We start from the raw sequence: 27044 nt of genomic DNA, 5'->3' as shown, positions 1-27044 counted from the left end.
TCCCCGCCCCGGGCGCGGCCGCGTCCCGCCTCCCCCCGCCGCCCTTACGGGAAGCGCGGCCCCTCCCGGCCCCGGGCCCTCCTCCGCCGGCGGGGAGGAGCCGCTATAAGCCCGGCCGCCACGGCCACCGCCCCCTAGTCCTCGCCGTGCCGCCCGCTCGCCCTCCTGTCCAGCCCTGGCCGTACCCGCGCCGGCCGCCGCACCTCTGCCCGCCGCCCTTCTCCGCTGCCGCCCGCCGCCCCGCGGCACCGCCATGATCGTGGACAGCAGCCGCGACGCGGCGCCCGATGGCGGCGACGCCGGCGCCCTCAGCAGCCCCATCAACCTCGCGTACTTCTACGGGGCCTCGCCCCACTCCAGCGAGGGCAGTTGCTCGCCGGCTCACTCCGCCCCAGGCTCGCCGGGTTCCGACTCGGATCTGTCGGTCAGCAGCCGCGGCGGCGGCCGCCGGGACTCCCGGAGCGGCGCCCGCCCCGCTCTGCAAGGTACGGCGGGGCGGGGGGCGAGCAAATGGCGGCCAGGGGCTGGGCTGGGGGCGTGAAAATGGCGACCGCCGCCGTTGGGGGGTGTCTGAAGGAGACCCCCCGCGTCCAAGCGGGCCTGGGAGCTGCAGGCGGTGACGGGAGGGAGCGGTGACCTCAGGGCCGGTGTTTGGGGTTATTTCCAGCCTTTCGACAGCTGGCGTTGGGACAGGGAGGTTCCGGCGTGATTCAGCTGGAGGAAATGGCACGGAGGGGAGTTCGCTGCTTGGCTCGCTTGGCTTGGCTCGGCTCGGCTCGTCGCAGCTGGACACAAGGCTTTATCTCATTTTCCACCGGCGTTTCTCCTTCTGTCCTTATTTGTCTTCTATTTTATTTCTTAACGACTAATCTCAGCGTTTTGTTTCGCGTCTCAGCAGTTGAACAGCACATGGGGGGAGGAAAGCAGCACAGGGGCCCCTTCCAGGGGGTCCGCGTGAAGAACTCGGTGAAGGAGCTCCTGCTGCACTTCAGGAGCAGCAAGCAGATGTCCTCGGGCGCTGCTGCGGATGAATGCAAGGTAACGAAGAACATTTTCCAGGGCGGACATAATTGGGTTTAATGATTACTGAAGCTGGCAAAAAAGAAAAGGGAAAAAAAAAAACGTGATAGCAGTAAGAGCGTGATAGAAGTAAGTTTACTCCTTTATCTGATGTGGATGGAGTCATTGTTTCTTCCTTTCAATACACGATGGAAGAACAGAGTCGGGAGGAAATTAGCGAGATTGTTTAGTGTAGGAGAGAGAGGCACTTAAATGTTCTTATTCAGCTTTATTTTCCAAAGGGAGTTCAGACCAAGATGCATTTGTGTTCTGAGACAGTGATAACCCCCCTGTTAACTCCTCTGAAGTCATGAATTTTAAGAGCAGGGAGTCTTTTCAGAAGAGAATCACTTAGCAGCTTGTCGTACTGCTGCATTCCTCTAGCGTAAAGGCATATCCCAATCTGGAAAGATTGGAACAGAAAGGTGTAAGAAATGTTTGGAAGATTAAAGAGGGTTTTCTTTACAATATCCGTTGAGAGTATGTTTGAGCTTCTTAGTTAAGTGTTGCCACAGGAAATTTTTTGCATAGAAAACATTACAGCATTTGAGAGAGGTGAACTTGGCAGGTTTACATTAAGAAAAAATCCTGACACCTCACTAAGGACGTTGTCTGTCTCTAGATTTTCTTGAGTTCTGCGGTATTGTAACAAATAGCTTAAAAAGCCTTAAGAAAAATAGTGGTTTTCGTTTCAGTTCTGTAAAACTCTTTATGTTTTCTAACCTTAATTAAAAGCAATTAAATTAGGGTTAGATTACCATGTTACTAGGATTATTCTAAGGTATATTCTCTGTTTATAGAAGCAAGCCTCTGTTTTTGTCTTTTTTTTTTCCCCACTGAAATAACATTGTAATAATGGAATAATCTGTATTTTTTTCCTCAAAAGGCACAAGGAGGATTGGTGAATTACGAACAGTACACAGGTAAGAAAAAAATATACTGCAATAATAATTTAAAAGTAGATTGTAGGGAATAATCTCTGAGTGGATTGTAAATTCCTTTTCTTTTCAGCAGAGCTGAAGAGCATACTGGGTCACAGTGGCAAGAGAAAGGCTCCTGAGCTCCTTTCTGATGGACCTTCTTTCAAACGCCAAGCTAATATTCACCCACACCTCCTGGTAAGCTTGGACTATTTTTTTTTCCAGTGCTTTTTGTTTTCCTCTGGGTAATCAAAAATTGCTGGCTAAAAAATAATGCATCTAACTGGTTGGTACTTGTTTGTATTCTTTTTCTGACAGACACCACCCCAGACACCGACTTCAATGGATAACATGGAGGAGACGCATAAAAACGAACCAAAGCATGACAGCAGTTCTGATCTGCTCCAGAACATTATAAACATTAAGAATGAGTCGAGCCCTGTTTCTCTGAATACAGTGCAGGTTAGCTGGTTGCACGGTGTCTCCAATCACAGTTCGCCCAGTGAGCAATACCAAGACAGTCCAGGAACACAGACTTTTTCCCCGTCCCAGAAGTACCAGGCATTCCAGGATCACACCTCCCAGAATATGCTTGATCCTCCCCAGCATTACCAATTTCTTCATCGCAGAACCAGGAGTTGTCACAGAGCTATACTTCGGATGCATCTCTGGAGTACAGGCCCTTTTCTGCCAGTGACCAGTCTCCTAGCTACCAGCCGAATACCTTTGAGAGCCATGAACTGCAGTATTGCCCTTCACAAAGTTTCTCCTCCCTCCTCAACGATTCTGAAGGCTCGGAGAACATCTCTGCCCCCCTCCAGCCGCTGACGAGTGCCCACCCACAGTCTGATGTCAGCTCCCATGCTCAGAATTTCAGCTTGGCTCCCAGTAATATCTGTGGTAGTCTTGAGCGCAGCATCTCTTTGGCTGCTTTGAATGTCTCGCTACCACACCAAAATGTTGCCAGAAACACAACGCAGCTGGGCAAGTCATTTTTTCAGTGGCAAGTGGAGCAGGAGGAAAACAAATTGGCTAACATCTCTCAAGACCAGTTTCTCGCAAAAGACTCTGATGGAGACACGTGAGTGCTGTTTATCTCTGTGTTTCCCAAGTAGAAGGTTGGGGAGTACTTCTGTTCAGGTTTTGGTGGACTACTGGGTTTTAATGAAAGCTGTTTGATAGCAGTGCTTGTGTCATGAGTGCAGTGGTTTCGGTAATCATGGTCTCGCTGATGGGCTCTGATGCATGCAGTTGCAGCACACTTGGTAGATAAGGTAGTTGTATCATCTAATTTCACGTACTTATTGTTAGATTTTTATCTAGTAAATTGAGAGAAAAAGATTCTAATTTAGATGTTTGAAATTACCTTGGGAAGAAGGTGCCTGTGTTCCCGTCTTAGTCACCCAGAAGTCTGAAGCTGGCAGTATAGCACCCTTCCCATAATGTACTTTTGGATTTCTGTAGCGATTTGAGCGCCAGGTTGTATGGTTGTGTAACTGTTTTCCCTCTTTCCTGCAGCTTCCTTCATATTGCTGTTGCCCAGGGCAGACGAGCACTCTCCTATGTTCTCGCAAGGAAAATGGCTGCTCTGCATATGCTGGATATTAAAGAGCACAATGGCCAGGTGAGGTTCTCAATGTCTTTGCACCTGATTTGTGTGCGAGTGCTCTACATGTCTGGACCTTGAGGAAAATGTGGTGAAATGCTTATTTAATATTAACCCTGAGATTTAGTCTGCATACTAATATTAACCTTGAGCTATTAATACTTCTTGGGATCACCTTGAGCTGGTAAAACTATACGCTCAACTTCATTTGTCCTGGCTTCCTGGTATTCATAATCACTGCTTAAATAGTACCAGGTAGCTAGCTAGGCTTTGTGTTTGTTTTAGTTGCTCTTTCCTGTTAGAGATCAGATGACTAATAGTTGAAATTTTCTTCTCAATGTTTGCAGAGTGCTTTTCAGGTTGCTGTGGCGGCCAATCAGCATCTCATTGTGCAGGACTTGGTTAGCTTGGGGGCTCAAGTCAACACCACAGACTGTTGGGGTAGAACGCCGTTGCATGTTTGTGCTGAGAAGGGACATGCTCAGGTCCTTCAGGTGAGAAGCCTTGTTGTAGCTCTTAGTTTGGTATTAGCTGTTATAGAAAATTCTGAAAACACCATGCTTTCCTTATCTTTCTCTGTGTAGCCTTGTAGATATGTCTCAGGGCTCTAGAACAGTGGTTTAAAGTGAGCTTGAATTTGACTTTTAAGGTTCTTGCCAATGTTTTGGCATGTGGTAGAATCCTCTGCTACATGAAATCAGTAATAAGTTTCTTTTTAATGCTATTATTTATTGCAAATTTGCAACAAGGCTGTATACGAACTTGAGGAAGCAGTATGTGGCTTGGGTAGACCTAAACACATGCCTGTTCCTACTTTTGTAGGCAATCCAAAAGGGAGCTATGGGAAGCAATCAGTATGTGGACCTTGAGGCAACGAACTACGATGGTAAGTAGTTTGGAGTTCGTAACTTACAAAGCTACTAGACGTTACGATGTTTTATAGCTGCTGATGTGAATCTTATTCTGGGTGAAAAGCAATAAAATGGGGTATAGCTTTGCCAGGTTGAAATTGGCAATTACACTCGAAATTGCATTATGATTGGCATATTTGTCAGAAAAAAGCATGGTTAGCCTCTGCCTGTTGGGATCTTTCCTTTTTGCCTCTGACTGATTGACAAATTTGGCACAGAGACTGTAGATGATAATGGGCTATTGTTTAAAATCTGTGGGTGCCAGTGGTGTATCAGTGGATAGAGAATCCAGAATCTCTGGCACCAGAGAGCTGCTTTAATTGATTCTCTTTTCCATGCAATAGCTCTTTCTGAAATACATTTTTTTAACAAAGCATACAAAAAGAGATTCTTTACTTACTTGCTAGTTGATTGCTTCCCATAAGTTGGTACTTAACTCTCTGACTGACAACCCAAATCCTGAGCCATGCAGGAGCAGTCCTTATCACTTAGAAATGTGGAAACAAGCAGCCAGTTACTAGTTCTCTATTGTGCTCACTTGCTAATGATGATTTTCTTTCAAATTAAGGTTTGACAGCACTGCACTGTGCTGTTCTGGCCCATAATGCTGTGCTGCATGAACTGCAAAACAGTCAACCACCTCACTCCCCTGAGGTTCAGGAGCTTCTGCTGAGAAACAAGAGCCTGGTAGAAACCATCAAGACTCTGATACAAATGGGAGCTTCTGTTGAAGCAAAAGTGAGTAAAACAGCTTTCTGTAAGGTGTCAGATCCCCAGAAAATAGGGAAGCAGATCATGTCGCTTTCTCCCATGCCACATCTCAGCCCACTTATTACAGAGGAAGTAGACTGATTTGAAAGCTTCCTAAGCAACTTACATTTTAATTTACTCGAGTGGAATGAAAATGTTGCGTTTATTAAGAACAAGATATTATCAATGCAAATGAACCATGGGAAAAGGGAGGTCACAGTCTAATTTCTGGATTAAGAATGATACTACACCAGTTACAATTGGTTTTGTCTTAAAAGTAAGAATATGTTTGGAGCATTTTGAGGTATCCGTAGTAATAGGGTGCTGATGATACCCTGTTCTTGAACTGTACATTTTAATTACGTGCTGCTACCTGTCCAGTTTAGATCAGTGTTGGGGAGATCATTACTTGGTATAACACTTGTTTTTTTTGGCTATGTAAGTTTACTGCTAAATGAGGTGTGGTCTGTTGTTCATTAGATGATAAAATATATATTCAGACTGACTTTCAGTATAAATACTTTTGTACAACACTCTGTTACTCTATCTATTTTGTTTATCTGCATGTTCAACCTGGATAGGTGAAACTAAAAGTTTCTTTCTTGATAGGATCGCAAAAGTGGTCGCTCAGCTTTACATTTGGCAGCAGAAGAAGCAAACCTGGAGCTCATTCGTCTCTTTTTGGAGCTGCCCAACTGCCTTTCTTTCGTTAATGCGAAGGTATGGTGATTTTCCCGAATGCAGGTATAATCTGCGATGTATGTGAGCTGGTCACTGTAAGTGTCCTGAAACTCTTGCCCCTGCCATTTCTTCATGGTATTTGTCTTCTCCAGGCTTACAATGGCAACACAGCACTTCACGTGGCTGCTAGCCTGCAATATCGGGTGAGTCAGTTGGATGCGGTTCGCCTGCTAATGCGAAAGGGAGCTGATCCAAGTGCCAGAAATTTGGAAAATGAGCAGCCAGTTCACCTGGTTCCTGATGGCCTTGTAGGAGAACAGGTAAACAAAAAAGAAAGTCAACACAACCCACTAAAATAACAAGAACAAAAAAAAAGCCCTCCTCTCCCATCCTCTCCCCACCAATCCAAAAGCTATATTCCTCTCAACATTTTTCAGGTTTTGAGTTGTAACTTAAGGAAAAGATTAAGCAAATGGCATTTTCTTCAGAGACCTTTGGTTTTAATGTTAGGATCAGAAAGAACATGGAAAGACCTGAAATTGTAGTTTTTATTTGTAGCTTCTTTTGTCCCATCTCAAAAACTTTTTCATGTCAAACTGTTACTAAGAGTTTTTTTTCTCAGTAACCTTGCAGAATATGGGAAGTAATGTCCCTTCTCGTGTTGATCTCAGTACGGCTTAAAATCCTGTTAAAAATCATGATCAGCAACAAAAATAACAATTTTGGGGCCTGAATAACGGATGAAGAAAATCCCTCTTTCCTAGGAGCTGTTCAAATACATAAAAGCAGCTAGCTCTTGAGCTAATGAGCTAATAACCTAAGCAACTCAGTAATTCTATTTTATTTACTTGGTTCAAATCTTGTAGAATTGTATCAATTCTTGTGTAACTGAACTCAGAATCTAGTCTCAGATAAATGAGGAACGCAGAACTAGAAATCAGTTTTCTAGTTTGTTTTTAAGTTTATGACTTTGGGATGATAAATGCTAATGCTTTTGTCTTTTTCTCTCCTCTAGATAAGACGTATCCTGAAAGGGAAGGCGATTCAGCAGAGAGCGTCGCCATTTTAAACTCCATGTTTCTTGGAGTTTAGCTACCTTACACTCACTGTCAGTCAGGCAGTCCTAATGTATCTGTAAATAGACCATTTGCCTAGTGTTGGCAAATGTTAGTTGTTTCTATGAAACAAAAGTATTTTGTTCACTATCATATAGTGGGTTATGTACGAGTTTTAAAAAAAATACAAAAAAAAACACCAAATCAACAATCAAATTCTTCCGAGCAAATGGGAATGTTTTATTCCCATGTATGTGGAAACTTTGCATGGATACCTGAATTTCATAGCTACGGCAAGACTGATTGATTTAATCAGCCATATATCTAACTCCTGTACAAGGATAATTCTACAGTAAATCTTTGTCTGGAGAGGGCTGATACGTGACAGCATTGCAGAGTTTTTTGTTTGTGTTTTTAATAACACTTAAATATAATAAGTGCAAGAGAAATCAAATATTTTTGAAGTGGAAATTTTATTTATATATCTTTGTGGCTTCCTTCCAATTTTTTGTGCAGGATTGTATATAGTCCTTGGTGTTGTTGTACAGCTGTATAGTTCTGAGTATCAGTTGATAGCTTGGGAATGATCTGAAGAAGAAAACTTGTCTGATCTCAAACTTGCAAGTTGCATATGGAATTTTAATACTGGTGCAAATCGGGTAAATTCTGTTATTTTTAAAGACTGAAGACTGAAATTGCATTTAAGATGGATTGTCCCTAGCACTGATTTGTGCATGTTTTTGGACTTGTTAATAAAACATGAAAAGCTATGCTTACTCAGGGGACAATATCAGCTTTTTTTGTATGCAGTAGAGGGCTTTTGTTTTGACAGGACAGTAGATTGAGGGAGAAATGTCGTGACTTACATAGTGTATATAACTTTGTCATACTTCAAGGAATATGATCCTGATTCAGTGAAAGTATTTAGCATGTACTTAACTCTTGATGCATGTTGGAATCTCTCCATGTTCCTTATACTTAAATATGTGTAAGCCCCACTAGTGTCAGTAGGACTTAAGCACATGCCTACGTAGCTTGCTGAATTGGGCTCTAGTTAATTCTAGAGATTTAGTGTTTCTCACCTCCTAAGCAGAGTTAGTCCATTTACGGTTTTACCTTATAGGTATAGTAGATAGCCAAGCAAATATTTGAAGTTAATGTTTTTCTATTTTTAATAATTATGGGTTTTAATGCAAAATGTGTACTAATGTTGCTGTATACTTGTATTCTGTTGGAGAAAACTGCTTCCAATCACTTAATCAACAATCCACACTGGGCTGTAATCCAGCAGTATGTTCTTTGTATGGTCTTTGCTCTTAACTTGTTCTTGCATCACACACAATTCTCTTCCATAATAACTTAATTAGTCTGATTTTGCTGTTTTGACAAAGTATGTCTTGTAGACAAGCTAAGTGGAAAAATCTAGTATTCTGAGGCCTAGTTGTGATGTATTTCTTGAAAGGTCTCCTGTATCTTGTTTGAATAAACATGTTACTTATACACAGTTGTGGTTACTGTCTGTGATTAATACTGATGATAAAATCAAGACTGAGATAAAACTGATACAGCACAGTGATATGTAAGACTGGTGAAGGTTCATTTGTGAAGTATGAGATGGAGTCTCCTTTCCATCCCCCCATTGATGTTTACTCTGCTTTTTTTTGTTGTAGCTGGTGCTAGGGCATTTCAGGTCATGCATTGTGTGGTTGTGTTGCCTCTGTATTTGGTAGCTGTGTCCCAAATGGAAAGAATTAATAGTCACTAAATTGTCCAATTTGTAAGTTTTTACCTGAACAATTGATTACTCTCTCATAGAGGATCCTCCCTTATTCTGGGTGCTGCTTTTGTCCCTATATACTTGAAAGAATAGCAGTTCTGACAATCTCAGCTTTTTCCCTGTCATTTCTTTGCTGTCTTTGTTCTGACAGCTCAGATACGAGCAATAAATGTAGCACTGATGAAAGTCTGTACAAGTAAATGAAGCTATATGCATTATAAGTGTACATATAAATGATATGCCATTAAAAGTAAGTGAAGCTATACACATTGGAAAGACTGCCCTCGCTTCATGAGTAAAAAGGTGGGCTCTGAGTTGACCATGACCTTTCAGGAGAAGAAATGTTGACAGACAGTGCTTGCTGAGCATTGAGCTAGTGAGATAGCAACAGTCAAAAAGCAGATGAAGTATGTAGTCCCTAGGAAAGGGACTGAGGGAAAATAAAGTACTTCCATGCTACTTGTATAAGCCCTTCCCCCCTCCTTATTGTTGCATGCAGGTAGGGTGTCCCCTCAGGTAAAAATGTGCTGGAATTGGAAGAGGCACAGAGGTGTGGAAGAGTTTCTCTACAGGGAGGAGCAGAGTAGATGAGGACACTTCAGCTGCAAGAGCAGTGACTGACAGCAGATAAAACATGCCTGCAATATCATATCAGGCCAGAGAAACTGGATTGGGATTAACTGCTTGCTGTGCCTTCCAGTATAAGAGCCAGAGGCTATTAATGAAGGTACCAAGTGTACAACAGACAAAAGGATATGATTTGTTGAGATAGTTGAAGAATGTTGTAGAAGCAACATATCTGCTGATCCCGGGATGGACTGGGTGGATACTTAGAAGAAAAACCTTTTTGTGAAGGGCTTCTAAACAGTCCTTCCTCTGTTAAAGGGTGCTAGGGGAGTACTTGAGGTACTGTACGATCATAGGGGCTTGCTGTGTGCTTAACTCCCCTGGGGATTTGTTAATGGACACTCTTTCAGAGGAGATACTGCAGCAGACTATACCTTTTCACTGCAGTTATGCTTTTAGTGGTTCAAAGCCTCAATCTGGTTCCACTAATAGCAGTCACACCTTTTATGAGAAGAAAATCTGGGAAATTCATCTTGTGGTCAGTTGAGTGCTTCAGGGGAGAGCTAGCAGATCTTTTGGTCTGCCCCTGTTCTGTGTAAAAAGTGGTCCCTGCAGGCCTCAAAAATGGCTTCTGGTGCTGAGGTAAGGTGACGGAGAAAAGAGGCTGTACCTTGTTTAGCAGATAAGACTATGAAATGATGATGGAGGGTGGAAATGGGATTGAATTTCTAGTTACAGTATGCAAAGAAGAAATGGCACCTGTTGATGTGAACAACTAATTGGGCCTAGATTGTGTTGAATATGCTGTCATCTGAATGCTCCTCTCACTGTTCGTGAACTCAAGTCCTTTTTCTATGAAGAGCTCAATAGCGCAGTTCTCATTTAATTTCGCTTTTCTTTATAAAAGTTGATTACACAAAAAAAAAAAATTGCTGATGAGATGCTGGCCTTCATATCAGCTCGATCTGACTGCCTGGCACTCCTTTCTGGGTGTTGTTAACTGAGTCATCTAACAGAGGATAAAGTACCTTGGGCTTTTAAGGGTGGCAGAGCATAAGCATGCACTCGTCTGTGCTAGGGCATTGAACAGGGGCTGCTGGTGAGAGGTGTTTAGCAAGTGGTGCTGTTCTTTCAGTGACACTTGTGCTGCAGATCTGTTCTTGAAGGCATTCCATGTTTAAAAAATAATAATCCTGAGGGGAGACTGAAGTGTTTGGAACATATTTAATCTGCCTAGAGCTTAATTTCATTGTCTCAAACTCAGTAGGTAATTTCACAAGAAAGCATACTTAACCCAAGTATAAGTGACTCATTTTTTTTCTACCCTATAATATTGGGAAGTTTTGATGTATCTAATATGATATGAATAGTTATTAGAAATGATTCTTTTTTAGTGAAAGGCAAGTGACATTAGATATTTAGCAGGCTAATAGTGTTTACTTGAAAACCTGCGGTGCTGGGAAAGCGCCGAATGGCTTTTATTGACTTGGATGCAAGCACATCATTTATTTCTCTGTTTGGAACAGAGGCAAAAGAGACTCTGGCTTTGGTCCGAGTAGGGATATTAAGACATATGGGGCTTTGTTCCCAGGATGTTTCTGATTTGTTTGTCTAAGTAAGCCAAACCTCAGGAAAGGGTTCCTTTTTGATATTTGTGGACTGCTCATCTGGCTGGAGTTGGGGAAGGTGGCAATTTGTGATTTCCAAGAAATGCGTTCTGCTTTTGGGGATGGAAAAAAGTACATTTCCCACATTTATTGCTCATTTTATATATTTATCAGAAAAAGAAAACATATCCAGGAAGTGCATTCTTAGAGAGGTTGGGTGTGGTGGAAGTAACTTCAAAGGTACAACACGAAGTGCTTGTTCTTCTCGCCTGACAGTTTGCTTATCTGGTTGACTTTCTTTTAAAAATATACATGCTGTCCTCTGTAAGACAGGAGCTGAGGATGATTAAAGTGCCCTGAAAAAGGAAGTTAAAGAACAGGTTCCTGCAATTAAATACTTGGCAAAAATTGATCTGATCTTTCCGTGCATTCAAAACAAATCCTCCTGTTGTTATCTACTAAGTTTCTTGTGTGTTTGTTGGAGATATTGGCCCTGAGATACTGATGGCTTGTACCCCTGACTTCTCATCAGGTTGATTAAGCATCAGTCAGTGTCCAGCACTGTTACCTATCACTTTTCAAGACTAGGACAAGGACCAGCAATGCTGGTGACAAGAATGATGTATGTCCGGGAAAAGCAAGTGGCATCCCTGTAAGTCGGGGCACCTCTCAACAAACATCCGCCTTCCCTTCCCCACTGCCTCCAGGATGGCAGTGAGGGCTCACCTGGCTGCATTTTGCCATTTTGAGAGGAGACCTCTTTAAAAATCTTTGAACTTCTGGAAAATTAAATACTATTTTGAGAGGAGAAAGGTTTAGTTTGCTCAAGGGATGGATTTGCTGATATTTCTGCCTCTAAAGGAGGCAGAACTAGCCCCTAATTGAAGTAGAATCATAGAATCATAGAATATCCCGAGTTGGAAGGAACCCATACGGATCATCAAGTCCAACTCCTGTCACCGCACATGTCTGCCCAAAAGTTTAGACCATGTGACTAAGTGCACAGTCCAAATGCTTCTTAAATTCAGACAGGCTTGGTGCAGTGACTACTTCACTGGGGAGCCTGTTCCAGTGTGCAACCACCCTCTCAGTGAAGAACCTCTTCCTGATGTCCAGCCTAAACTTCCCCTGCCTCAGCTTAACACTGTTCCCGTGGGTCCTATCACTGGTGTTTATGGAGAATAGGTCACCTGCCTCTACACTCCCTCTTGCGAGGAAGTTGTAGACCGCGATGAGGTCCCCCCTCAGCCTCCTCTTCTCCAGGCTGAACAGGCCCAGTGACCTCAGCCGCTCCTCATATGTCTTCCCCTCTAGGCCCTTCACCATCTTCGTCGCCCTCCTCTGGACACTGTACAGCAGTTTAATGTCCTTTTTGTACTGTGGTGCCCAGAACTGCACACAGTACTCGAGGCGAGGCCGCACCAGTGCAGAGTAGAGCGGGACAATCACTTCTCTCGACCAACTAGCAATGCCGTGCTTGATGCACCCCAGGATACGGTTGGCCCTCCTGGCTGCCAGGGCACACTGTTGGCTCATATTCAACTTGCTGTCAACCGCAACCCCCAGATCCCTCTGCGGGGCTGCTCCCCAGCGTCTCGTCGCCCAGTCTGTACGTATAGCCAGGGTTGCCCAATCCCAGGTGCAGGACCCAGCACTTGCCTTTGTTAAACTTCATGCAGTTGGTGATCGCCCAGATCTCCAATCTGTCCAGACCTCTCTGCAAGGCCTTTCCACCCTTAACAGAGTCCACAACTCCTCCAAGTTTGGTGTCGTCGGCAAATTTGCTCAAAACACCTTCTAGTCCTACATCCAAATCATTTATAAAAACATTGAAGAGGACTGGCCTTAAAATGGAGCCTTGAAGGACCCCCCTAGTGACCATCCACCAGACAGATGTGGCCCCATTTACCACAACCCTTTGAGCCCTGCCTGTCAGCCAATTGCTCACCCATCGCATGATGTTTTTGTTAAGTTGTATGCTGGATGTTTTGTCCAGTAGGATCCTATGGGAAACTGTGTGAAAAGCTTTGCTGAAGTCCAAACAGATCACATCAGCTGGTTTCCCTTAATCGACTAGATGGGTGATCTTATCATAAAAGGAAATCAAATTAGTTAGGCAGGACCTACCCCTCATGAACCCATGTTGGCTGGGACCAGTGACTGCATTGTCCCCCAGGTGCGCTTCAATAACTTCAAGGATCATCCTCTCCATAATTTTACCAGGCACTGATGTGAGACTGACAGGCCTGTAATTGCTAGGGTCTTCTTTCTTACCCTTCTTGAAAATTGGCACAACATTTGCCAGCTTCCAGTCTACTGTAGTAGTTCCTTATAGCCAGCCTTGGTACCTGGGAATGCTCATCTGCCCATGTGGCCAGCTGTGTTTCTTGGCAAAACATACCCACTGTTGTTGGCTAATGGATATGTGTCTAATCTTTATTTATTTATTTATTTATTAGGATTGGTCCACTATTAGCAAAAACTCAAGACAGCACTAATGAAATTGGGTACTTCACTAGCTCAAAGATGCTGTATGATATGTTGTCTCTTTTCAGATGCTTTGATTTGGGGATTGGTTCCTCCTTCAGGCACTTATTTTGGTCTTGTGGGGGAAAGGTGGTATATCCTGGGCTGTGTTTGTTGAGTGTGTATTTGTTTCCAGCTGTTATGACTGATTAAGAGAATGACTCAGTAACTCTTTGGGTTTTACTTGATAAACCTTCCTCTTAGCTCTGAAAACTTGATCTAGGCTGTTTTGAGAAAGTGGTTGTTGCACTAACCAATCTAGACTTCACACGTGGTTTTCCTCTTAGTTTCTGGTGAAATTTCTCCCCTCCCTTGCTAGTCAGAGAGCCTGAGGGAAAGATGACTAAGGTGGTGCTTTAGAGTTAGGAGTGGGAGTAGACAATTGAAAGCAGTTGCCCATTGCTTCTGTAAACTTGTCTGGGCTGTGATTTTTACTGGTGATGAGTCTGAGTGAAATGTTTACATCAGTGCAGTGCAGAGATGCGTTCACATATGCTTCATGAAACCTTGTAACCCTGTTCAGATGGTCTCAGATGGTACATGTAGTTCACAGTACCAAATGCTGCATGGGGCTGGTTTTTAGGCCTCAGCTCAAAGATCTCCGGGCCAGTGCTGAGCTCTTTCCATTGACTTGGCCTTAGAGGGAGGTAGAACTTGATTGACCTTCATCCGTGGCTCGTGGATGGCATTCACTCATTGCCCATGTATCTCTTGGAGCCTTTCTGGAAAGGCCCAGAGCTGCCTTGTAGCTTTTGGGGTGCCCCCAGGCCTGTGGGGAGAGACAGGAGGATGTTTGCACTTGGTGAGCATCAAACTCAGGCTCACCATAAAATTTCCAAGAGGACTGGGACTAAACATAAACACTGCAGTTCGTGGCCAACCAATAAACCCTGCTGAGCTGGGCAGGTATGTCTTGTTATTATCCTCAGGCAGACCACAGGCCCTTGCCCAAGAACTTTCATTCTACCAAAACCAACCCAGTAAACGATGCCAATAAACTTGGGGTTTTTGGGGTGAGAATTGGAAATTCGAGGTCACAACAATGAAAGATCTTGCGAGATGCTTACAGTGCCACCTGTGACCTTGTCCTTTGCAATGTGCTGCGTTTTGGTGTAGCATGTAGGAGTAAGAACTGAGTCACCAGTGGTAGCCTGCATACATTTTGAGGGGAAGGGCCTTAGTAGCAATTCGAGGAAAAGCCTCAGTATAGGCTTTTAAAAGCGTGCTATTATCATTATTCATCATCAGATTTCCAGGTGGCTTCAAAGGACAGTCAGTCATTAATCGTATCAGCTAGATAAGAAACCAGAGATAGAGAGAAGCTTGTCTGAAGAGTACTACAAGATCCTCATCTGAAGGCAGTGAAGGCTTGCAATTACTCCTGCAGTTGCCTGTTCTTTCTAAATTTACTGAATAATGAAGTGAGCAATGACTGATCTGGAGGTCATTCACGATCCTTTTGTAAGTCGTTCATGTCATTTGTACACTCACTTTGAGAGACCCTGCATGTGATACTGCTAGGCTTGCCAGACTGTTCAGGTCAGCCCCTGGTCAAAAGCTCAAGAATGAGCTGCAAACTTTTCAGGAAAAAGTTTCACCTTTCACCTCTCGAAACCCAGACTGCTAGAACAGGAAGAGGGAAAGCAGACCTGGACCAGGAAAAAGTAGACCTAAGCAAATCTAGTGTGTTACCACTCCAGTGAGCTCTGAGCTATGCCTGTGTCTCTAGTTACTGTGTTTTGTGAACATTGAAGGCAAAACTTGACAGCTTTTTTTTTTTTCTTATGTAAGGTGAAATCATACATATTTGGACATCTCACTACAAGAAGGGTAGTAAGTTGCTCTAGTGTGTGCAGAGGAGAGCAACAAAGCTGGTGAAGGCGCTGGAGAACAAGACACATGAGGAATACTTGAGGGATCTGGGGTTGTTAGGAATACCTGAGGGATCTGGGGTTGTTAGTCTGGAGAAGAGGAGGCTGAGGGTAAACCTCATGGCTCTCTACAGCTACCTGGGAGGAGGTTGCAGCGAGGAGGGTGTTGGTCTCTTTTCTCAGGTGACAAGTGATAGGATGTGAGGCAACAACTTCAAGTTGCACCAAGGGAAGTTTAGATTGGACCTTACGAAGAACTTCATGGAAAAGGGTGGTCATGCATTGGAACAGGCTGCCCAGGGGTGTGGTGGAGTCCCCATCCCTGGAGGTATTGAAGAGACGTGTGGTCATAGTGCGTAGGGACATTGTTTAGCGGCAGACTCATAGTGTTACGTGGATGGTTGGACTTGATGATCTTAAGGGTCTTTTCCAACCAAAACGAGTCTATGATTTTAAAAGCTGGTCATAAAGTGTGCTTAGTCATTAATGGATTTCTCAGAAAAGAATAGCGATGATTCAAACTGAGAAATAAACATTTATCTTACTGGTATGGCCTTTTAAATGTGCTTTATATATTGCCATGAATATTCTGACAGCTATATAAAACAAGTCTTCCTTTTGGGATGGGGTAGCAAGATTCAGCTCAGGATGTGAATGACGCAATAAAAGTTATGCTATCAGGACAGCTATCCTGTTGTTGATGATAGAGTTCTCTTAACAAAGATAGTTAAAATAAATAATATTAGTGTGTTTAAAGTTAACAGATAAGAGAGGATGCATTACTGCCTAGAAATACACAGCTTTTATCCATCTCTGTCCTTGCTCATTGCCCTCGTTGCAGGCTGGTACAGTTTTTCAAACTTTCTCACATATGTCTGAAGAAGAAAAATGCATATGTAGAGTAGGTTTAGAATATAGATCACTTTATTTTTGTACTCTGTAGGAGAATTGTATGTATATATGCATGCAAAATGTAAGTATGTAAAATGTATTGTGTGGGAGTACATAAGGCTGTAAAACTCTTTCAAGAAGATTAATCTTTTAATTCAGGAATACTTCATTACTTCAGAAGTTTTATTTTCTTTTGTTAAAAATAGAAACTTTTCCCATACTATTCCCTTGAATTTGCAAATGGAATACACTAGTAAAAACATGTAGTTAAAAACAAAAAACAAACAAACAAACAAAAAAAAAACCAAAGTTCTACATGGAATAAAATTCAGGTTTCTAATGGTTTTCTGTTGGTTTCTAATGGTTTCTGAGAATGAACACCAACATAGACTCTCCCATGCCTGACAAGGATGAAGCACGTCCTCAGCAGCTGGTGAGGACCCTAGTGTGCTCCCTGCTTCTCTCTTGGTTGTCTGTGTAAATGCAGAAGGTCTGCATGTCTATATGAGCTGGCAAACCCTGCAGTCTCCTCTTTTTGTTCCAGCGAGGAGGACCCCAGGAAAGGTGGTTTATGTGCACTTTATGGCATGAGGGGCTGGAGCGGGGTGGGATGTCTGAGTCAACATTGCAAAGGGCTGATGTCCTGCTTGGAAAGTGGCACATAGCGCACCAGCAACTTCCAGCCCTCATCCAGGACTGCAACCTGCCCGTGCAACCAGTAGTGCAAAGGCAGATACCTTTGTACTTTATTACAGACACGGTGAACAAAGAATTTTTTTTTCCTTAGCTGTCATAATGTAATTCTGTTACTGAAGTGGTTTTATCTGTCTCCTGATGAGCATGAATGTTGTTAGCCTCTTTCCCACGGTTTCTGCATCGGTGTCTCAGGATGCTTCCCTTGATTTCGGGGCAGCCCTTCCTTTCCACACCCAGCGTCCTCAGCCGTACATTCGGGCTGGGCCGCAGCAGAGCCCAGGGAGGGGGATCTGGAGGAAACCTGACTACGGGTGTGCGATCACTGGGCACTGACCAGCTCCACAGCTTGCTTGAGAGCAGCATGAGCTGATGCTCAAGCTTGGGATACTCAAGCCGGGACACAGAGTGCAACTGTTCCCTGTCAATCTGGACTTGTTGGAGTAGAAGCACTACTACTAAACATTTTAAAAAATCTTCTTGCTTCTAGGGGGCTGTCAGAAAGATGCAGTAAGAGCTCTAGGGAAGGCAGCATGCTCCTCGTGTCCTCCTGCTCCCAAATTGGTGCTCAGGCTCCTGCTTCCCAGGTACAATGGGAGGACAGACCTTTGCTCTCCAGACAGGTACCTGGCTGGCACTTCCTAGCTAAGGCTGCAAACATTAAGCCTTCTTGCCGCTTCCTCGTGCTGCCTGTGCTCAGCAGGCCCAGGGGTGGCACCTTCCCTCAGGGGCTTACCAGTGGCTGCTGACCCCTGCAAATCCCCCTATTGCCCCTTGGAGTGGTCAGGGGCTCGTGACAGCCTCTGCCCCGAGAGCTCTCGGTCTAGACACTGGGCGTGGAGACGAGGACGCTGTGGGCCCCTACTTCAAACAGATGAGTCTTCCCTGGTAGCTTGCTTGTCATCTTCCAGAAGCCTCCCGGCACGCTTGGGGAAGATTTGAATAAGGAGAGGGAGGAGGCCCGGCGGCCCCATGGGGGGCCTCTATCAGCTTCTCACTGGGTTTGTGCGCAGTCTGTATGCTGCTGTGCTGTGGTCCTTGTTATCACGCTGATGGCTCCAGTTGTTGCTCTGCCTGTTTGGTTTTGCCCTATTGTTGAATTTATTGCTCCTGGACTCTTTACTCTTGTTGGCTCCTGATAAATTGCTGCCTCTTATTAGCCTTAAATTACTGCCTCTTACCAACCTTTAATTACTTGCCATCATATCTTGGTGCCACATCCTCTTAATTATTGCTCCCATGCTTCTGAAGATTCCTCCTTGCCTTTGCTAAATCCATTAGCCTTGCTTTCAGCTTGCTGTGGCCACATCTCTCTCTGTCCCTGCCTTCCCTATCTCTCTGTGTCTTGCATGGATCTTATGTGGAGTACCATGGAGCCCCATCCTTTCCTGGGAGCATTTCTGGTCTTACTGCATCCTCCCTCTCTTGTCCTGTGCCCCCAGATTCCTGCTGCGTTGCTCCTCCATGGCCTGCACCCCACTGCCTTTTTTAGGGCTGGTGCTGATGGATTTCTTTTGCTCTGTCTTCTCTCTCTCCCTCTGCTTTTTTACATGCTCTGGTGTCCCCTGTCAAATTTCCCCCATCCCTCCTATTTCTCAGTTAGCCAGTGTTTTTTCTTTTCTTTGTCACTTTTGTGGGAAATACTTTGCAAACTTTTCTTTTGCTGCCAAACTTCACTTTGAGAACTGCTTTTCTACTCAGAGCTGCTGACACCTCTTTGGTGCCTCTTCTCCTGGGCAGCTCCCAAGAGCCTCTCTCTCCTATTGCATATGGTCCACCACATCTAACTGTGGTACTTGCTTTTCCCCATCTTCTGCTTGGTCTCTTCCTTGGAGTGCCATGCTTGAGCTCACGTGGGCAGATCCTGCCTCTCCTGTTGCTTCCACCTCTGTCCCTCATGGTGCCTGTGTCACCTCTTTGCTGGTTCCAGCTGGGTGCCAGTCAGACCTATTTTTCCAGCCTTTATCCATGTTCCTCACCAGATCAGGCTTTCTGCCTGCTTTCTGCCAGCATTCAGTTTGCAGTCATGCTCTCTCTCTCATGCTCTGTGTTGCTGCTCCCGAAGTTGTTTCCTTTCCCAGCCTCACCTTTGGAGCCATTGTCTTCCTTGCCCATTTTCCCACATGTGCAAATCCTATTGGCTTAAGTTTTCCTTTTTAACCCCATCAATGCATTTTCTTTTATGTGTCTGCTCATGCCGAAATGTTGGCTGCGGAGAAGAGAAATTGAAACTCAGGGAGACAACAAGAGGAAAGCAAAGTGGTCAAAGCTCAAAGTAACCAAACCTTGCTATTTGCCTAGAATTAGCCTATTTGACCATCTTACTGTCCTCTTCGTGTTCCTCTGGTCATAACCCATTGCTAGAACATCAAATGCCTGATTCTGTCCCCCATGTGTGGGTCCCAGGGTCTGTGTAGCCCTACAGCCTTTGTCCTTTTTGGCTCAGCCATGCTGTAGGCTAGCTATAGCCTGCAGATCACCTCCTGCATGCCCTTCACATGGGACTTTACTGTTATCTACAGTATCCACTTGGGCTTGCTTTGCATCCTGCCTCTCAACGCAGGGCCCAGCAATTGCCTAGATGTTGCCATTTCTTTCCCTAGTGATTGCCTGTGAAAATTTCCAGCTACTTCCTCTGTGCACCCAAAAGAGTTTTCTTTGCCATGTCACATCTTCATGGCCTATTCTGTGTGCCTCATCAATGCTGTTGATGGAGTCTGGGACCGGGGATTCCCCTGAGGTGCCCTCCTCCTTCAAGAGCCTGGCTGGAGCTGTCAGTTCTCAGGACCTGTCTGCTTGATCCAAGCATTCGGTGAGATTGAGGGAATGATTCTGCCTATGTAAGTCATTAGTTTAACTAATATTGTATCTCTTCATTGTAAAAATGCTCTTTGAGGTCAATTAATGAGGAGTAGGTGGAGATAAAATGAACTCTGGTTTTACAGGTGAAACACCATTCCTTTAAAACAAAATACTTGTAATGTTACAAAAAATAAACCCACTTAAAACAAACCTCTACTTCTTCCTGTGGGGAGACTGTCTCCCACAGAAAGTTGTATTTTCTCCTGTTCTCTTCTTTTTATTTATTTATTTATTTATTTTGGAGAACAGTGTATTCCCTGCATGTTTTTATTTGCCTGCCTTTGGTCTCCCTCGTTCCCAAGTGCTAACATCTTGGGTCACCAGGACGTAGCCTGGTGCCTTTGAAACACATCTGTTGCATGGCATGAGGTATAGAAGTGCTGTGATAACTGTCCTTATCAGAAAGCCATGGGGAAGTCTGTGTTGGGATATTCTCCTGATTATAAGCTTCTTTTCCACATCTGTCAGTGCAGGTGGGAGCTTTTTCCAAGCAGATGTGCCTGTGGGAGGCCAGCGTGGGAGAACATTGCATCTCTTGCAGCCATCCTCATACCCCATTTGTGAAGCCACCATCATCTTCTGATGCGGTACGTGTAATGCCGTGGCTGTAAGGGTGGCAGGAGGCAGCGATTGCTGGTCTGCTCTCCCCAACCTCGCAGCCGCAGAGCTCTGTTCTGCAGTGGTGTCAGTCTGCCTCCTGCTTTTTCTCTCTAGTTAACCAGAAAGAAAAGCCTCATGGGGCAGTTCTGGAAGCACCTGGTCACACTGATTGCATGCTCCACAACCCCCTTAATAAAAAGCACTTGTGGAGCAGCATGGTAAGGTGCCTTTTTTGCAGCCCCACGTGTATCTGCTTGGGGTGAGGACAGGCTGCGATGCCGAGGCCGGTGCCTCAGCTGCAGACATGGAGCCAAGCAGAAGATGGGCGAGCCGAGCTGAAAAGACCTATCTGCGTCTGGCCTCGGCCCAGAGCCTGTCTGCCTTGGCGTGCTCTGTACTGGGACGGGTGAGGAGCAGAATGGGTATGCGCGGGGGAAGACGCCTTGGCACCGTGGCCTGTGCCCGCGGAAGCGGGTGGGAGGTGATCTGCGCCCGGCAGCTCTTGGCGGCATGGCTCGGCTTGCTGGGCCCTGCTGTGCCAGGCCGGGGCCTGGCTCTCCATGCTGCTCCTCTCCTGTTTCCCTTTCTCTGCATTGCTTTTCTTCGCTTCCCTGCGAGCTAAACCTTGCTTTGGAGTTGGTGCTGAGGAGACTGGTGCGAGGGAGAGATCCCAGCAAAGGGGGAGAGGAGGGTTGCTCTTAAACCCTCTTGTGCCTCTCCAGCAGCGCAGCGCCTGCCTGGGATGCTGGTGCCAGAGATCCAAAAGAGCAGGGAGGGTTGGGGCGGATGAGTGACTGTGTGCTGCGTGTCCTGCTGGGGAAGTGTTGCTGTCACACGTGGCCCATCCCGGAGCTGTGTGTTGGCTCACGCTGCCGAGAGGTCTGCGTGCTGGAGATCGAGCGTGGTGCTAATTGTCATAATGCTGTGCTGGGCTACCGGCGTCTCCTGAGCAAAGGCTTGGAAAAAGCGACTATCCGGGCACTATCAGGAGACATGCAAACGCATGTAGAGCCAGCTCACGCACGGGGCAGGGAACAAGCGTTCCCCCAAGGCAGGAGTGGGTGGGCTGCTGGCTGCCTGTGCCTGTGGGAGGAAACACCCCGGCGTCTGCCCTGGCTTGAGAAGCAGGCGAGGAGAATGGCTTTGTAATCATGAACCGTGCGGGGGCTTCTGGCAGCCCTGCCCCACGCTGGCTCATTCCTCTCTGTGAGGAAAAGGATGCTTTGCTGCACTGGATAGGGGGGAGAGGGAAGGGGAACTACTGTCTCCTCTTCCTTTCAATCCAGTTTACAGCACAGAGACTGATGCTGGCACAGCTGGCTGGTGGGACAAGATGCCTTAAACCTTCTTGACATCTTACTATGCCAGCCACTGCTTCAGCCACAAGAGGATAGTACGGGAGCCCTCCCCAGGGGTAAATAACAGGCAGCAGGGGGTAGCTCGGGGCCAGGCATGGGGCTCGGCCAGCCCTACTCTGCCCTGGTGGGAAAGGTTGAGAGGCACTGGGAGCCAGCAGCACCCTCTGCCTTGGGCACCAGGCCCTCGGGCTTGTCTGCTGCTCTTGACAGGAGTTTGGGTGACTCCTCACCGCTGTCCCTCCTCCAGATACATGCAGCTGCCTGCGTGTCCTTGAGTGCCGGTGTGGGCTGGGGGTCAGTGATGCTGAACGGGGATGGTCTGGGGAGGGATGCTGGGGCAAGCTGCCAGCCCCTGGTCAGGGACAAAATCTTTATTTCAATGAAGACTGTTTCTCTGGACAGAGCCCTTAGAGAAAGCTCTGTTTTCACCCAGGAGAGCTTGGTATTGATGTCTGCAGGGTTTCAAGCACCAGCTACTCCTTTTGCAGGACAGGGGACATCAGGAAGCAGTGTGAATGGACCAAGCTAGACTTCTCCAGGGATTTGGTTTGAGATGCGGGGCTTTGCCTCATCCTTCCTTATGGCCATCCCCACCAACTGCTACCACCTTAGCTCAGACAGATGTTGCATGGCCTCGGTAACTCTTTCCATGTGCTTTCATGTTTTTTTTTTTTTTTTTTTTTTTTTTTTTTTTTTACAGGGTTATTTTCAATTTGGACACCTTCACTGACTGCTCATAAGTTCTGATCATTTGGGAAGCTCCTGCCATCATAAGAGATGAGTCCTTGCACTGCAGCACAGGCATGTATGAGAGCTAGCATGGGGAGGAAGCTGGCTACTGTGCTCATCACCTTCTCCCCAAATTTCACAGTGAGGGTTTTGCTGGAAGTGACTTGGCCCATTGTAGCAAAGTGACGCTGGCTGGAGGAGTGGTGCAGCCTGCTGCATCTGGGACATGGTCGGAGATCTGCTCCTGATTTGGTGAAATCCCAAGGGAGCCATGTGGCTTTTCTGGGATGTGGAGGGAATTGAGGCTTTGGACTCGCTGTAGGAAGGCACGGAGGTCTTCCCTCATGCTTCTGAAGGGTTATGGCAAGTGCAAGGAGTGAATAATGCTAGTCGGATAGCAAGATGAGGTTATAGTTAAAGCTTCTGACCTCCTTGCCTTACCTAATTTCTCTTAAATCGAACCTTAAATCTACTTTTCTTTTCCCTACCTAAGGATAAATGCAAAGTGATGCAATTAGATTTGGTGGAGAAACAAATTGTAGAAAACTGATCAGCGATAAGAATCTGATCTCATCTTCCGTAAAATGGTGGTCTTTCAGCTGCTTCCTTGCCCTGGCAAAACCTCAATTGCCAAGGGGACCATTTCTTTATCTATCATTGCAAAATATTGTTCCTCCTTAATTTTAATACCCAGAACCTCTAGCCAAGCAAATATTTAGCATGTGCAAAGCCTGCACCCAATGAACTGGGACAAATTCCCCACTGCTGTAATCATCCCCTAGCAAAGCTCCTTGCTCTTGGGCACATGGGATGCTCTGGCAGGGAGGCTGCGGCTCACTAGAGCCCCAGGGCATCATCCAGGGCTGCCCAGGCTGCTTTTCCCACAGCAAGTCTTCCCTTTCACCCCCGTGAAAGCTCTCCAGTTGCAGTGTGGGCACATGGCTGCCCATATTCTCTAGCCGAGAGCAGAGGTGAAAGCAGCACGTGTCTCTCTTCCACACCCGCACGTGCAGGCGTGCACAGCTCTGCCTTGGCCGTGCCTCTGCAAGTGATTGCTGCCTGCAAGGGCCAGGCATCTGGCAGGGACCGAGCAGCCTCGGCCACATGTCCTTGTGTCCCAAAAACCCGCCGCACCAGTGCTGCAGTGCGTAATGTCCCCTCAGCAGCCCTTGGCTGTGCGAGAGCAGCTTGGATTGCTTGAGTTGTGCCCTGGTGTCTGGGGACTGAATTAACTCCCTGCCTGCAGACAGGAGGTGTTTTACACCTGGGTTTTGGGCAGCTGGCTGTGCAAGGGAGACTTACCTGCCTGCTCTGCTGGAGGCTCTTGGGGAAGCCTTGGCTCAGAGCTAAAGAGAACAAAAATCGACTGGGTATGGCTTATGGTCCCTGTGCATGGAGGGGGAAATGAAACACTGCTTTGTGCAAAGATATTGCAGCTTGGTCGTAAGGCTGTTTTTGGCAGCCTTCTGCAAAATCCCCCTTGATTTTTGTTTTCACTTTCCCATTAAGAAATTCAATTGAATTTTGGGAAAAGTTTAATCTTTTTAAAGTACCATGAGTAACTGTAGTTAGCTCTGGTCACGGAACTGCTGCTGGATTCCAGCCCTTAGTGGATGTGCATAGGCTGCCAGAAAGGGCCTGAAAATTCCAGTGAGGAGTCAGACTTTTTATCCTGGTACTTTGTTGCAAGTGTGTTGTTCAAAAGATATCAGCTGGATGAGATTTGTAGGTAGAGGTAACATCTTTTATCAGACCAACTGTTGTAACTGCAAAAAATTAAGACAGTCATTTGGGAACAGAGTCATTCTTTGCTTTGGGGTAGCAGGCATGAAAACTATTTTTTTTTTTTATCCACCTGTACCAATTAGTTGAATAAAAGATAGACTTGTAATTGTGCACTCCTGGCAGGTAGCTGCGTCTGTATGATTAGGACTACAACAGAGCACAAAGTATAAAAGTAGCACCTCACCAGAAGAACCTCTGCAAGTGCACAGCCAGTGTATAAATCAGATCAAAGCAATAAATTAACCTGTCAAATTCAATAACTCAACAAAGCATGCAGTCCAAAGTTCAAGTTTGTTTAGGCTTTTATTGCCTTCTCAAGACCAACCATTCCGGTAAGTTGCTGCTGTTTGGGTTTCTTTTGTGAGTGTGTGTTTTATAGCAATGTTGTTTCAAAGAAGTAATAAAACTTCAAAACCGGACTTTGAGTTACACAGCTGGTGCTTGGGAACCAAAATTTTCGAAAGAGAATTTGTCTTTATCACCTGGATGGTGTGTTCCTGTTTGTGTGCGCAAGAGAGGGAGCAGGAGGGAGATCTTTACATATCTATATCATCTTGAATTTCAAAGGGCTTTACAAATCTTAGTCTTCCAAAATCTACAAAAATGCTGTGCTTTGCATATGATTATGTGGAGCTCATTAGTAAGGGTACTAATGAGCCTTACACACCCGAGGCAGATAAATGAGGTTCCAGAGTAAAATGATTTGCTTAAGGTCAGACTCCTGCGAGCTGACAGCAGAGCTGGAAATAGAAACCATTGTTTCCCAGTGTCTTGTACCATATTCCCACGGAGGGAATGTTGTTTTAAAAGATGAAAACATTGCTGTTTGTTCATGCTCTTTCACTTCTTATGCTTTCAATGTAATCTTCACAAATGCAAATGTGCTGACCTAGAGCTATATAAGGCCTTCATTAAAACCTCTCTACAGTATCAGGCTTCATGCAATTGTATGAAGCAGAAGGGATAGCACGGTCTAACAATTCCCACACCTTATAAAATGATTGGCCTAGTTTCTTTAAAGTGGGTTTAAACCATAGCCTCTGATGTGATTTAAGATGGAAGCCACACTATTAATTGCCTATCTTCTGCCATTAAGGCAATGAGTTATGGGAAACTGGGGGAAACAGTTGTTTATCTTCCATGTGCTAATAGACAGTTTTGCTTGGTTTTTATCTTTATGTTTAGGTTGTGACAGAGCACGCTGACCTCATGCCTCCCCTCTGCCTTGAGGAGCTGTATTGGGGGTGGTGCAGTGCGGGTGCTGCGCCTGAGGAGCCTCATGGTGGGCACTGAGGACATGGGCACCTGCTGAGATGCCCTGCGCCCAGACCCCAGCCAGAAAAGGGGGATTTTGTTCCTGTTTGGGATCAGAGACAGGCGGTGTGAGGGAGATGCTGATTCCTCCCTCCCAAGGGCACCGTGCCCCCATTGCTCTGGGTTTTACCCATGGATGATGAAACCTCCTCCATGCACTTGCCTTTCTCTTTACGACCTTCTCTCTTTTCCCTCTTTACGTACAGCTTGCCTGTTCCTCATTTCCCTGTTATTTCTGGAACACAACTGGTTGCTGGTCCTGTCAACCATTTGGAGCGAGTCCAATGAAAGGGGTTTTTGGCAATTCTAGGCTTGCAGGGAAGACTTGTGGCCCAGAGAAAAATAAAAATATATATATACACATACATATATACATGCACATATATATGTGTTTATACATATACATGTGAGAGAGAGAGAGAGTCTGCCCACAAGCCTAATGTGAGTGTGTGTGCGCATTTTTTTGGCAGGGCGCATGCGACTGTACATGCACATTTTGTGCTGCAATTCCAGGCCTGATTCCTCCATCCTCTTGTACTCCTGAGCTCATCTAAAGCTCGGATATTTGGGACACAAAATCATTCCTGCAGAATGGGTGGCGGGGCTGGGGAAGCCGTCTGTCTGTCCGTCCATGCAGCACATGTTGCACCAACCCTCGCCAGGCAGATGCTGTTTTCTTTGTGAGCACTTGCGCTGGCACAGGGATTGCTGGCAAGGGGAGCGCAGCAAGCACGAGCAAACAGTTTCCTTACTGCTTGTATAAACCGAGCAGACGAACGCACAAGAGCTCGTTCTCCTGCTTATCTCGCTGTGGCTGAAGCAAATGGTGGCTGCGGAGTTCAAATACCCCGCGTTTGATTAAAATCGTTTTTTTTTCTTTCTTTTTTTTTTTTTCAATGCACTGAAACAATAGCAATAAAAGCTGTAAAATTGTGTTCTTCTTTTGGCACCAGCCCACTGTAAACAGCAAGCTACCGGGCTTAATTAGGCAATTCTGTACCATCGCTTTTAATAACTGAATGTTTGTCTCCCGGCTATTCAGGTGGGCTATTAGTGATATTTAATATTACTGGCAGTGTTGTTGCATACTCTGTGCCAGCGCTGGCAAGGAACAGTGCGATTCTTCCAGATAACAGAACTGCACCAGCATTTTTCTGGATTTATCTGAGAGAAAGGCCACGCACAGAGACTGCACGCTCTTATTCAACTCTCCATTTTTTCTTGCAAACCTTCTTCCAGACACCGAAAGGGTTAAGCAAAATAATTGCAAGAATAAGCATGTTGGTTCTAGCTTCTGTTATGGCAAACATCAAAATGTATTGACCTAAAAGGCAAATGTTGATTGAAGCAAAAAACTGACGTCAAACTCCAAAGCGCTCTGTATCTTGATGGTTGGCACGTGAATACCGTACTGTTTGTATCGTGTGAAATACTTAGGTTGCTTTTAATTAAATGAGTGATAATCTGGCGATTGTGGTTCTC

General features: G+C 45.4%; 1 protein-coding gene across 1 annotated transcript; it reads left to right on the top strand.

Annotated features, from left to right (window-relative positions):
- Window positions 1-142: 142 nt before the first annotated feature.
- Window positions 143-8486, top strand: NFKBIZ (NFKB inhibitor zeta). The gene is given in 13 exon segments (XM_035540398.1): window positions 143-485; window positions 896-1038; window positions 1946-1982; window positions 2074-2177; window positions 2298-2597; window positions 2600-3060; window positions 3498-3603; window positions 3933-4079; window positions 4408-4471; window positions 5065-5234; window positions 5856-5966; window positions 6080-6247; window positions 6943-8486. Coding segments are annotated over 13 exon segments (2097 nt in total). The 5' UTR covers window positions 143-253; the 3' UTR covers window positions 6997-8486.
- The last annotated feature ends 18558 nt before the right edge of the window (window positions 8487-27044 follow it).

The sequence above is a fragment of the Cygnus atratus genome, chromosome 1 (genome assembly GCF_013377495.2).
Source record: "Cygnus atratus isolate AKBS03 ecotype Queensland, Australia chromosome 1, CAtr_DNAZoo_HiC_assembly, whole genome shotgun sequence".
NCBI classification, from domain to species: Eukaryota; Metazoa; Chordata; class Aves; order Anseriformes; family Anatidae; genus Cygnus; species Cygnus atratus.
The sequence above is the reverse complement of the archived record's forward strand: the minus strand, read 5'-3'. Positions and strand labels throughout refer to the sequence as shown.